This window comes from Lipomyces tetrasporus, assembly GCF_029532465.1.
Source record: "Lipomyces tetrasporus strain NRRL Y-64009 chromosome Unknown POJ06scaffold_4, whole genome shotgun sequence".
Lineage (NCBI taxonomy): Eukaryota > Fungi > Ascomycota > Lipomycetes > Lipomycetales > Lipomycetaceae > Lipomyces > Lipomyces tetrasporus.
In genome coordinates, this window is record NW_026611599.1 from 1,424,527 (window position 1) to 1,437,245 (window position 12,719).

Below are 12,719 nucleotides of genomic sequence, written 5' to 3' on the forward strand. Positions count from 1 at the left end.
AGCATCTCATTAAGTTACAGGGACAGTCAACTTCCGAACTCGAAACGCGCAGGCAGTATGCTTTGGAACGTTTGCGGCAGCATCAACGGAGTATGGTATCAGGCACTCTTTCACCACAGGCGATCAAAGACACTCAGGGTAAAGTACAAACGCTTCAAGCATTTGTCAATGCCATCAAAGCTAGGCAGGCGGAGCTGCTCGAGCACAGTGTAACAGATAATGGGTCTGACACCACGGTTGGCACAGAAATCGACGCACAACCACCAACAGTTGATGGGGCCCAACGGAATCTATTGGCAGGGAGTACATCTGTTCTTCAAGATACGACAAAAGCTGTGCCAACGTCTACTCCGCCAACTGTGGAGAGTGAAACTACGATGGGTCCAACCACAAGTACTCCTGTGATAACGATCCCACCTGTTGATGCTGCATCCATGGCGAATATGTCCATTCCCGGAGGGACTGAGCAAAAAGTCAACCCACCATCAAATGCCGCGCCAACGACGGCCGAGTTGGCGACTAATGCTGGACAAACCGCAAATGCGTCCCGCGTGTTGACATTGCCGCAGTTACCTACGGAAGACAATTATAGTCATATGAGGCTCGACCACATCGCAGAGAAGGTGCTTATTGCTTTAGGGCGACATCCTACCAAAGAGCCTTTGAATCACTCATTTATTCCCCTCGGAGTTGCTGGGTTTATTACAAAACGGATGAACTTGAAGCGGTTACCCGAGAGAATGGATTGGGATAGTTACGATCCACCAGCGAAATCAAACCTACAGCAACTCCAACGGGAAGCCGGCGGTAACGATAATAGCAGAGAAGTTGTAGAAATTCCTAGCAGTCCCGAATCGCCCAACAGACAGTCAAAGCATAAGGCTGAGAATGTGGTCCAGACTAAGGGTGATGAATATGATGTTGAACCGATGGAGGGTGTTGAAAGCGAAGGCATTGCAGAGAAGTTCAAGGAGTCACTGCAAGGAACTGAAGGTATGGCTAGTCATATTTGTTTGGTCTGGAAAAGGATCCAGTAATAGTTACAAGGGACAATACTAAATGGATAGTCGTCGCAAATGCGCAAACCGTTGAGCCTGAGCCTATAGATATTGATGCTCCAACTGAAATTTTAGAAACGTCGGCCACACAAGTCGTTGACAGTTCGGTCAAAATACAGGATGGACAAGTGGTACAGCCACGGGAAGAGGAAGACCAGCAAGGGGTGGAGGAGGAAGAAGAAGAGGAATATGTTTCTGGGTTTACCGCTTTGAACAAACTACCACCACAGCCTTCCACAAGTCACTCTCTTTCAGCTAGCTCTGAGTCGTCGGCGAGACCGCCGTCAACATTTGAAAGAATTCAGGAACCGGCACAATCTAGTCGTGCAGAGTCGCCGGTTGTTAGTGATATTGGCCATTCGCACTCGTTGGGACCAGCTCCGCCACAAGCACTTACTGTTAAACCTACTGAGACCGCATCCAGTTCAAGCATGTCAGTGTTGACTGTGACGTCGACTACGCAGAAGACATTGTCAGACAAGTCTGAAAGCTTGACTTCCACCAAACGGGTTCTTGATACTGCTCAAGCACCGTTGGCCAAACGGCCAGCACTTTCGGACGACACAATTGACGTGGCTCCTTCTGTGTCTCCTGCAATGGCTGTGGAACACGGGCAAACATCAGCAATACGACCCACGGCATTTGCTACTGTAGTTAGTCAAAGCGGTCACTCTATGACGTCCACCTCATCTGCCCGCCCCTCTCCCATTGCTACTCCAGCTAGACTCGCGATGACCAATGAACGTCGGCGCCGACCGGTTAACCGCTTTGTAACCAGCAGTGAACCGCACTACAACGTGTATAACTGCAGGTGGCCGTGTATCCGTGCCGGAAAACAAGACATTTGTGCACAGATGCACAACATCGACGCACTGTGGACACATGTGACAAAGAAACATCGCGACGGATCGGCGGCGCATGGGTATAAATGTCTTTGGGAGAAATGTCAAAACGAGAACAAGCTGAATTATCGGTTCGACAGTCTTAGGGAGTGTCACAAGCATATTCTTGAAAATCATATCAGGCCCATTGAAGATGAACTTGGACCGGGACCTAGCGTGAAGGGTGAATTGGAAAAGTGGCCGGACACTTTGGCAAGGACCACCAGTTCATTGCTTACGCCTTTAGCAATACCGATGAGCGAAGAGAGGGCTGCTGCTAGGACAAAACAGCTTGCTCAAGAGACCCCCAGTGTTCCTGCAAAACTGCCCAGGCAGTTGCTAGAGGCCATCAATGACCTCAAGACATATGGGGCAGGATGGTCACCTGAAGAGGACGGTCAAGTTGACACCGAATCACCGTCCAGGCAAGATGGTGAAGCCGACGATGATGCGAATAAGCCAAGGGGTAATTTGGGATTGTATTATAGCTACGAACTATAGAATGGTAAGCATTGTTTTTTTGCAAGTGGTGTATAATGCTATGAGTTGTGTTGTGTATGATATATGTATTGTATTTTTAGCAGGCGCTTTTTGTGTGTTGTATTCTACGTGTCGTTATCGCTGTAGATATATTATATGGTAAAGGCACTATGTATTATTGTCGTTGAGAAGTAAGGGAGCGGGATAGATTTTGGGTCATAAAGGCAGCGCGTTGTTGACGCGTCGGATAAAGTTTGTACCAAAAACCCTTACCTTGGCGGCTGCTTATGGGTTTTGGTCAACGCGTCAGTTGCATATTACACATCTGCCAATTTCGCAGACATCTAAGCTCCAGCACTTTGTTACTGGGTGGCACTTTTGGATTGCATGCGACGACGTTTATCGCAAATGTTCTCTTCACCATTACACCCAAATTATCCTCTCGGCACGGTATCATCCAACCGATCACGATCTCGACGCGAGGTCCAAACTGCTCTCGGAATTGGGATTACCACCATCGACAAAGAAAACTGTGACGGAGGACGGCAGAAGACACATCTTGCAGGCGGAACGCCAGAGTCACCGTTAGGCGATATCACAGAATCGTCGTTTCTGAACGCGAGATACCGTAATGAGCAATCGTCAACGCCGAAGCAGCTACTTACTCCCGACCCCACACCACCTCTAAAGCGGCACAAAAAGACGCGCTCTCCCCTGGAAGTCAATTACTCGAACTCGTTGATATCATCAGCGGTGCTACAGCCCGGCACAGCACTGACACCAAGCTCGTTGCCTCTTCGACTGTTTGTTAGAGAAATTTCATTACGACCTTTCGGTTCCCGGCGGTTTTACTCTCGCGCTGATTTCAGCAAGTACGAATTGCAAACATATTACTCTACAGCTGTTGACGATGCATATGCGATTCAAGAATCTACTGGACTACGGCATAGTATACCGTTCTCCGTGACTAGTTGTCGACACCATGCAGTAAGCGCCGTAGGCGGCGAAGATGGCATTGTTCACGTTCTCGATACAGATGCCGCCGGCCCTGCTTTTCGTAGGTACTGGACTTGGGCGTTGCATTACGTGGAGCTAACCTCGTACGTCAGAGCTGCCGATAATGAAGCTAGCCTGCCACGACAACGCGATTTTCGACCTGTCATTCTCGCCGACAGACACCCACCTCGCAACCGCCTCAGGCGACCAGACTGCTCGGATATTCGACCTTCAGAGACAACAGTGCACATCGATTCTGCGTCCATGCGATGCACATTCAGTCAAGCAAGTCAAATTTGTCGACACGCCATCGTCTCGTAATCCCGCAATCATAGCGACCTCGACGAGAGGGGGCACGATCTCGCTATTCGATACTCGCGTACGAAAAGGTGGCTCGGCCGAAATTTATCCAGTCGCGCAAATCATGCGGGCGCAGAACCCGGAGAAAGGTCGTCGAGCAACGAGATCCACACCTGCCAGAAGCGTAACCTCACTGGAGTTCCTAGATGACACGACGCTCTTGAGCGCAGGCGAGGCGAGCGGGTCCTGCCGAATGTGGGACCTTCGCAAGGCTAGCCTGGAAAGAAAGTACTTACAGCCATATGCTCAAACGGTTGGCGGGGACAAAGACCATGGCGTGACGTCTATTGCGGTGGACTTTGCTGGCGCTCGGTTATGGACGATGAGCAAGAGCGGTGGATTGTTTGCGTATCCACTTACTGGGAGGGATCAATGCGAGCCGATGGAGTGCGTCAGGGATCCGCGGTTGAAGGTTGACTCGTTTTATGTCAAGATGAGTGTTGCCAGCGAGGAGGCGATTCAGAATGCCGGGTTGAATGGCCGGTATATCGCGTGTGGAAGCTCGGAGAATGCGGTTGTCGTCGTGCCGCTGTCCGGACCAGGATGCGATGATTTAATCTACATGCCATCTCCACGAAGTAAAGGAAGCCAGTATGAACAAAAGAAAGTGGCAGTCGCCCTGGTAAATGGACATTCTAAAGAGGTCACGGGTGTCAGCTGGACATGCAATGGCGAGATCATGAGTATAGGTGACGACATGCTCGTGCGACGATGGCTACCGCATCGAGATCCTTCAAAGTCGGAACGGATCAGGGAGGCCATGATACCGCGGAGAGATAGAGATGAAATCATTCCCGAGGACGAGATGGATGGATACGCAGTGTATGATGGGTAAATACCCATACCGATACTAAAATATGTACAGAATATATTTAGATACAATCTAAAGGCCGTAGATCCGTCTAGCATTTATCCGCGTGATGTCGAGTACCTCTTCGGCGCTGACTCCCTGGACAGTCGACGACAACAATTCCGCAACTCTAACAGCCGTATACGGAATCATTCCCGAATGCGAGACCGCGTAGACCGGCTTCTTCTTGCGCTGGCAATTCGAGGGTACCATAAACGGACCATCTGTTTCCAGTACCAGCCTCCCCAGCAATCCACGCCCGCCCATCTTGAGCAGCTCTGTCGTGGTTTCTAGAGTCTGGTACGTGATGACGCCGGTTATTCCGATTACGCAGTTCGGGAATTCGGAGAGAAGTGTCTGTGCCATGCCTACGGAGTCGGTGAAACAGTGGACATGCATTCGATGCTCGCGGGGGAGATGGGCGCGTAGAATCTCGATTGTATCTGCCTCTGCCTCGCGGGTGTGCACGACCAGGGGTTTGTCAAGCGACACGGCCAGATCTATTTGTCTAGCAAACACTTTGCGCTGGACATCGTGGGGTGATTGAGATTTCTTGTAATCCTGTCATACATTAGTACTTCATGCTCGACGCGGATTGCAAATAGTTGTACTTGCAAGCCCGCATTCGCCAACAGCCACACCTCTCGGATGTGACAATGCACGCCGCATCTCAGCTTCGACATCATCGTTATAGAACTTCGCACTGTGAGGGTGACAGCCCATGGTGAAATAATACTCGCCGCCCCACGCATTCGCCGCCCACGCGTCCTTGTCAGCAAGGACCTCCCACTCGTTATTGATCGGAATGTCACAATAAACGTCAACAACAGCTTCGACCTCCGGCGGGAAGAAAGTCGACGTCAAGGATTGCACGGATGGTACTTCTGACTCGCTAACGCAGTGCTTTTGCACCGCCATGTCCAGTGTTGTGCGGAGATGGCAGTGAGTGTCAATGAATGGCGTATTGGGGAATAGGTTCGGTATGTAGTGCTCCTTTATGCTCAGATAGCGGGGCGCACGCCGGGAGCTGTGGTGGGCGGACATTGTGATTGTTCGTCGTTTCGTGTATGGTAGGCTGACGAATCTGGTGAGCGTAGATGTCGGCCAGCGGAGACGTGAGGAGATGCCAGGTTGGCGATTCAGTATACAGACACCAACACGCATGATTAGAAGGTTGCCATTCTCCGCGCGTATGTGCGATTCCTAGAACCAACGAACGACCTTGCTGCCCGGTCTCTCTCTCTGCCACGACTCATAGGGGACCCCATTTTTTCAGGGGCCAATCTCGACAAACCTAAACTACGATGAACGAATTGACCAAGCTTCGTAGTTCTACAAGCTGAACTAATCCACTGTCCAAAACCATCCAAACAGGATTCTTTAAACCAAAAAAGTATAATCCGTTTATAAAATCCATACTTTTAGGATATCGCAAACAATAACACAAATCAACACCCCGTCTATAGAGCCTTCACCAATCCGATCAGATATTTCCCTCCCCCCGCCTACCCAAACCCACCAAACACAACGACACAAATTTTGTATATCCCAAGAAAAGGTAGTAAACCGCGTGCAAAAAGCCATACATAAACCAATATTTCACCTAATATTACAACCTATCTCATCTCTTTTTTTTTGGTCCAACTGCGCTTTATGATTAATAAAAAGGTCCGCCATGGCTGCCTAACGCGTCCGACGGTCCGCTTGGCCCAGTTGCATGGTGTAACGGCAGCGGAGGCAGTTGAGAATGTTGCTGCCCGCTTGGCACTGGTCGTGTCGTAATCATGTTCATGCCACCACCGGGCGTGAATGCCGCAGCAGCGGCGGCAAAATCAAACGATGGCAGCACTTGCTTCTTCCGTTGAACCGCCGGTGCATCTGGCAGATGTTCTAGACCAGCCGGTGCGCTCGCGGGCATTGTCATAGCTGGCGCACTTGTCAGCAGTGCTGATTTCGAGACTGCAGGTGTAGCTGACGCGAGCAGTGGATCGCGTGATCCTCTGGCCACGGCCATGGTCGCTGGCGCTGACGCGACAATTTGCTGTCTTTCTCCAGTGTTCGTGCCGCCAGCATCTACCGACAACTCCTGCGTGGGCGTCACAGTCGACGCAGGCTCGTGTCCTGTCTGCATTGCCTCTCCATCCTCATTAACCTTAACCAGCCGGTTCGAGTCCTTGCCCCTGCCCTTAATTCCTTTGTTCGCGTTCCGGTACAGTTCGGCAAAGTAAAAAAACATCTCGCGATCCTCGTCCGGAATCGCACTCTCGTCGTAATCAGCCGACACATAAAGCTGGAACTTGGCGGCCAGCAAGTCCAGCGCGTCAGCGTGAAACTTGTTTTGGTGCGCCTTGAGATTGCCCAGCTGCGTGAACGACTTGTTGCAACCGTCCAACTTGCACGAATATGGTCGATAGTCTTCGTGGATGAGGAGATGCGCGCGAACGTTTCCACGCTGCGCGAACCGTTTGTTGCAGAATTCGCAGACATACGGTTTCTCGCCCGTGTGACTTCTGCGATGGGTCTATCCACACCGTCAGCACAAGTCAAATGCATAACTGAACCAAAAGTTCACGTACCCGTAAATTGCCTCTTTGAGAGAATCGTTTCCCGCAATTCGGTACATCACACACATACGGTCTCGAGCCGGTATGACTCCTCCCATGAATATCCAAATGCGTCTTCTGATTAAATACTTTGCCGCATCCAGGCTCCAGACAAGAATATTTTCCCGTCTTTCCACTCTTCGTCGTCAATCCCGCCACGCCACTCTGCTGTCCGGAGAAGAACACCCGGCCCAGATTAACCGTCGGTTCGCTTGGCTGGTGTCCGTCGTCGTACCCGAGGTATCTGTTGGCGTTCGACGCCACCACATTTGCTGACGACTCTGATATTGTTCGTTCACGCTCCTTTTTGAGTTTCTCTCGAGTTTGGATGATGAGCATCAGATGGTCGATCTGGGTTGATCCCAACTGGGGCGCGGTACCGTCGTCGAAATTTGTTGGCGATTGTCTGCTTGTACGGCGAGGGGGCAGAGAAATTCGCTTGGCTGCCAATGGATCCTGGGTGGTTCCCGACTGGGTTGGTGTAGTGGTCGACGATGTAGATGAAGCCTTACGTTCAGGGGACGCAGGACGAGATAACTGCGTTTGTATTTGATGAACAGGTTGGACAGTCGTGGTCGGCGGTGGGACAACAGGCAGAGAACTTGTGCGTTCCTGATGCAATACTCCCGAGGATGGAGGCGACGGAAACATGCCGGAGGCGGCAGCCATGTATTTGCCCGTGTCTAGCGGTAACATGCCCAGCGAAGTCGTGACATCTGCAGACGACGATCCCGAACTGACAGTGCTTAGCGAGCTGGCCGACGCCACTGACGAAGAACTAGAATACGTCGACACGGACGGCCGGGCCGGAAATTGGTGGTGGGTAGAGTAGTGATGCAAACCCGACGGGGAGGAAGGAAACGCCGAAGACGAATTCGAGGGCTGTGATAGCCCGGCTGACCCCGGTGCAGACGTAGGTCCGACCGAGAGTGAGCTGTGAGGTTGTGCAGGCGTGTCAAAGTAGTCATGCATGCCGTGGTACGCGTTTAGCTTGGAAATCAGCGTGTTCGGAGTGCCGGTACTCGAGGCCGAACTCGACGGCGTGCTCATACCGACCCGCATTATATCATGGCCATACGGAGTATAAGCTGAGCTTCCGGACGGCGCGCTCGTCGGCGCGACTGTGCTCGCATGTCCGCCCGCTGGAGCGTCCAGAGGCGACGACATGGCCGACGAGGATAATTTGGCGAGGTGTGATAACGAGAGCGGTTGCTGCCTCGGAGAAATAGCCGAGAAGTGTGGCAGCACCGTCTGTTGCTGCTGCGATTGCTGGTGGGCGGCGGGCATGCTGTGCAGAGACTGCGGCGGTGGAGTCGCCGACGGCGGGAACGGCGTGGTCATGAGACTGTAGTGAGCGTAGATACCGGACTCAGTTACAGGCATTTGGTGACTGGCAGGAGACGGCAGATTGGGTCCGGCAGAGTGCGTGTGGTGATGCATGCTAGGTTGCGTGGTCGGGACTATCGGCATTCCGCTCGCGGACGTCGCCGGCGCAGTAGATCCGGTAGACGGCGCACTCGTGGATGGCCAGTGCATATCGTACGCATCGAACCCGGATCCAGACGACACGCTGCTCGCCTGCGCACTACCAATATTCAGCGGCGGCAAGTTCGACGCCTGCATGTCCGTGATCTGGGAAGTGTTCGCATGCGACGTATCAGACGGATGATGCCGTTGCTGTAGTGGGATCTGCGAAGGCGGCGGCTGAAGCGGTTGTGGATGGCGGAACTGGCCGCCTGAGAGCGGTAGATGGAATTGCTGTGGTTGTTGCGGCTGGTGGGCAATTGAGTGCTCGGGCTGTTGATGCTGCGGGAAGGTGGCCATCGACATGCCACTGTCTGCTGTCGCCAGGTACAGTCCGTTCATGGTCGCAGCCGAAATCGACGCAGGTGGAAGCGGCAGCATGCCAGAGATGCTAGGTCCAGCCGTGCCGGCCGCGTTGGAAGGTATTCCTGCCAGGAGCGGAACAGCGGGGTTATGGTGGGGCTGCTGGCGCTGCCCATTGCCAGCTATCGCTGCGGGAGAATGCTGCATTTAGGGCGGAGCGAAAGCCAGCGCAAGACTAACGCAGGACGGATCGGACGGGCTAATGCGGTGATGCCCGAAGATGGCGCTCCAGCAGACGTGGACAGGCAAATCGAAGATGGTCACTGCAGAGACGGTGGTGGCATTAGCATTAATGCTAGCCGAGACTTGTGACGATGGAGCGCTTTTTGTGAGGCGCGACGATGGAAGCCTGTGATTCTGTGAGCAGCTGAGTGGCATTTGGCCCCGCAGCCGGGTAAAATAGGCTAAGCGAACAGAGGCCGATCTCCGGCTAAACTTCCAGTGGCCACTTTAGCAGACGGAGAGATATTACAATGGCCGACGACTAGACTACTGCACTCGTCTCAGGACCGCTGACATCTTGACATTTGCCGCAGATCATCGGCTGCGTAGGCTTGGTCTAGGTTTTAAGTTAGGGATTTGCCCGGCTGTCAACCTCCCGCCCATGCCTGCGGTACTTGAGACCTGCAAACGTCAGCACGAAGATCTCACGTACACGTTTGACCCGTCGTCCAAAGCGAGCTTACCCCACAAATAGCTCATAACCTGTTAAGTTATATATAAAATACATTTTATTCGATCAAAAATCCAATAAACAAATAAATACCGCTGCACACGTATTGAAAGCACGATCTCACGAAACTAATCAAACTGTCGACTCTTGCTTCCATCCAACACAATAAAAGTAGTAGTAAAATAATATAGGTGTACAGCACGTGTCAAAACCGTATCGCAAAGGTTTGATATAGAACAAAGTTAGTAGTAAAACATTGTAATGAAAAGAAACACAAGACAAAAAGTGTACAAATAAAATACATAGGCTACGATATATCCACTATAACCTTCACATTTTTTAAAACACTTACAAAATAATCTACTGGTTAGCAACAACGTACCGCCAGATTCGCGCCCGGCAGTCTCCGCTGCCGGTAGCAAACAGTTTGCTCGCCGGGCTCGGCGCTACTGATATCACCGAATTTCGGTGTCCCTGCAACATCAGCTGCGCCTGCGCGGTCCTGGGATCCCAGAACTGCACACCTCGATCCTTCGATCCAGAGAGCACCCACTGTCCGTCCGGAGTGAGTGCAACACTGAGAACAAAGTCCTTGTGACCCGTAAATGTTTTCACACAAACGCCACCTTTATGTGAGCCCGAGAGACCGCGTGCGGATTGCAGCTCCCAAAGCTTAATGGTCTTGTCAAGCGAGCCCGAGACGAGATCCTTGCCATTGGGCGCAAACGCAACACTGTAAACTGAGTCCTTGTGGCCATCAGGCGCTTCAAGCCGTTCGACCAAGAATCCAGTGGTGGCATCCCAGACTCGAACACTCTTGTCCAATGACCCAGCCGCGACAAATCGGCCGTCGGGAGAGAACGCAACGGTAGTGACACCGTCTTCAATACTTAGTGTCAAAACGCATTGACCGGTCTCCATATCCCAAACACGAACAGTACGATCTCCGCTACCAGACGCGATATGACGGCCATTGCGCGCAAAATCAAGAGAATAAATATCCTGCTCATGTCCGCTGAAAAGATGTCTGATCGTCTTGGTCTTGATATCCCACACTCTAATCTGCTTGTCCTCCGCACCGGTAGCGAGATACCGTCCGTCCGGACTGAAACACACACTTCGAATGTATAGATCGCCCTCCCTCTCAACGGACTCGTCCTGCAAATGGCATATCTTCTGTCCATTCTGGACATCGAAAATCTGAGCCGACCGATTGCATCCAGTTGCGACGTACTTGCCGTCAGCGCTAAACCGCACGCAGCACACTACAGAGTGATGCTCGAGGGTGTGCAAAAGATCGACGTCCAGAATGCGCGGCGCGCGATCATTGTAAATAACAAACCAGTCATTAGCCTGCTTCTTGTATTCGTTCGGCACACGATCAAAGTCAAGGTCTGCCAGATTATTACCAAGTGGCGGTCCTGGGCTTGCCCGGGTAATATGTGGTGATGATCGAGTCTCGACCACTGCCCTGTTCTGGTTCATCTGGGGCGTGGTAGCTACAGGGGCGTTGTGATAGCCATTGAGATATCCAGAAGCGCCGTATGCCTGCTGCTGTGCCTGCTGCTGTGCCTGAGCCTGTGCTTGTGGTGGAATCTGCTGTGGGACTTGTCCAATACCTGGCTGGAGACCAGGGGGTGGACCTTGCTGAGGAGGCGGTTGTTGCTGTGGTTGCTGCTGCTGGTGCAAGTTGTTGTCTTGGGGAGGCGCAAGAGAAGGCCCAGTGGGTCCTGACTGGCCAGACATGATTCCCTGGAATACGCTAGAAGACGAATGGCCAAGTGAAGGAGGCGGAACCTGGGAGCCCGGGGGTGGAACGGACGCACCTTGCGCCGGGGGAAGTGCAGCAGGAACATGAGCGCCCCGAGTTTCAAGCTCGCGCTTTAACCGAGAGATCTCATCCTCGTAACTAAATTAGTCAGCACATAACATTTTGTGTTACAGCAACTGAATGGCCGCATACTGGTCCTTCATTTTCCGGTGGTTGATTTCGAGCTCGTAGACGTTTTGCCGAATTTGTTGCATCTCAGCAGCCTGTTGATTGTCTGCGCACATTAGCCACTGCTCCAGGAAATAATAAATATACAGAAGACATATGGGGGATTGTTGGGTGAAAAATGCCAGGGTAAGGGAGTGGAAATTCCGTTAGTGCGGCGCGCAGTCAGGGGTGCAGGACCGGTTGGAGGGAGCGAACGCGCGACAATTGCGGCGAAGGCGGATGCGGCGGGCGGCCAGCCATTGCGCGCCTCCAGCACTCAGCACGCCAGTCGGCCGCAACGCCCTGACGACGTCTGCACACGCCTGACCGCACGATCCACGATCAAGCGATTGGCCACCCACCGAGCTCTTAGTCACGACCGCAGTCCACATCTGCCTCAGTGTGCAAACCCTTCCCCCCCTTCCGGGTAAAATTAAATAAAGCAGATAAAAACAAAAGTAAAAGACGTACATTTGTGGTCGAAATCATCCTTGTGCATTCGGTAAAGACTAGCTTCATTTGTGACGGTCTCAAATTCCTGCTTGAGCGCCTCGAGCAGCTCATTAATACGCTGTGTTGGCGGGATGATAGCACGCTGGTAGCTCATAGTGACAGATTGGTAGGGTAGGTGTTGCGGACAGGTGTTGTTAGCGTCAAAGCGCCAGGCGTGGATTGCGAGTGAAAATTGTCGTGATGCAGGTGAGTGCTCTGGCGGTTAGAAAAGACAACGCCAAAAATTTGCCTGACCGCACGGCCTCTTTGGAGAGAGCCAAATTGTGAACAAAAAAAGTAGGTAGAGCCGACACAATTGATTAGCGAATCGATGATTGTCGATCGCAGGTAATGTGATGACCGAGAGTTGCAAGGGGCGATAAGTATTGAGCGGGATATAAACGTAATGATCGTAAACCAGAGACCGACAGATGGGACCGCGATGATGTCAGAGTGCCCTG

General features: G+C 52.2%; 5 protein-coding genes across 5 annotated transcripts; 2 read left to right on the top strand and 3 right to left on the bottom strand.

The window, feature by feature from the left end:
- Positions 1 to 596: 596 nt before the first annotated feature.
- POJ06DRAFT_196055 (uncharacterized protein) lies at positions 597 to 2,440 on the top strand (the record flags this gene model as incomplete). The annotated part of the gene is made up of 2 exons (XM_056185011.1): positions 597 to 993; positions 1,068 to 2,440. The coding sequence occupies 2 exons, from the start codon at positions 597 to 599 to the stop codon at positions 2,438 to 2,440; spliced, it is 1,770 nt and encodes a 589-aa protein (XP_056044864.1).
- Positions 2,441 to 2,827: 387 nt separating this feature from the next.
- Positions 2,828 to 4,610, top strand: POJ06DRAFT_237540 (WD40-repeat-containing domain protein; the record flags this gene model as incomplete). The annotated part of the gene is made up of 2 exons (XM_056185957.1): positions 2,828 to 3,476; positions 3,529 to 4,610. The coding sequence occupies 2 exons, from the start codon at positions 2,828 to 2,830 to the stop codon at positions 4,608 to 4,610; spliced, it is 1,731 nt and encodes a 576-aa protein (XP_056044865.1).
- A 34-nt stretch (positions 4,611 to 4,644) lies between these two features.
- Positions 4,645 to 5,993, bottom strand: POJ06DRAFT_251449 (uncharacterized protein). The gene is made up of 2 exons (XM_056187396.1): positions 5,241 to 5,993; positions 4,645 to 5,186 (listed from the first exon to the last, which is right to left on the bottom strand). Exons 1-2 carry the CDS (start codon positions 5,787 to 5,789, stop codon positions 4,659 to 4,661), a joined length of 1,077 nt encoding a protein of 358 aa, XP_056044866.1. The 5' UTR covers positions 5,790 to 5,993; the 3' UTR covers positions 4,645 to 4,658.
- Positions 5,994 to 6,282: 289 nt separating this feature from the next.
- Positions 6,283 to 9,262, bottom strand: POJ06DRAFT_267570 (uncharacterized protein; the record flags this gene model as incomplete). The annotated part of the gene is made up of 2 exons (XM_056189252.1): positions 6,283 to 7,146; positions 7,202 to 9,262. The coding sequence occupies 2 exons, from the start codon at positions 9,260 to 9,262 to the stop codon at positions 6,283 to 6,285; spliced, it is 2,925 nt and encodes a 974-aa protein (XP_056044867.1).
- An 886-nt stretch (positions 9,263 to 10,148) lies between these two features.
- On the bottom strand, positions 10,149 to 12,373 carry POJ06DRAFT_195966 (WD40-repeat-containing domain protein; the record flags this gene model as incomplete). Its single annotated transcript, XM_056185009.1, has 3 exons — positions 10,149 to 11,697; positions 11,752 to 11,833; positions 12,238 to 12,373. The coding sequence occupies 3 exons, from the start codon at positions 12,371 to 12,373 to the stop codon at positions 10,149 to 10,151; spliced, it is 1,767 nt and encodes a 588-aa protein (XP_056044868.1).
- Between the last annotated feature and the right edge of the window lie 346 nt (positions 12,374 to 12,719).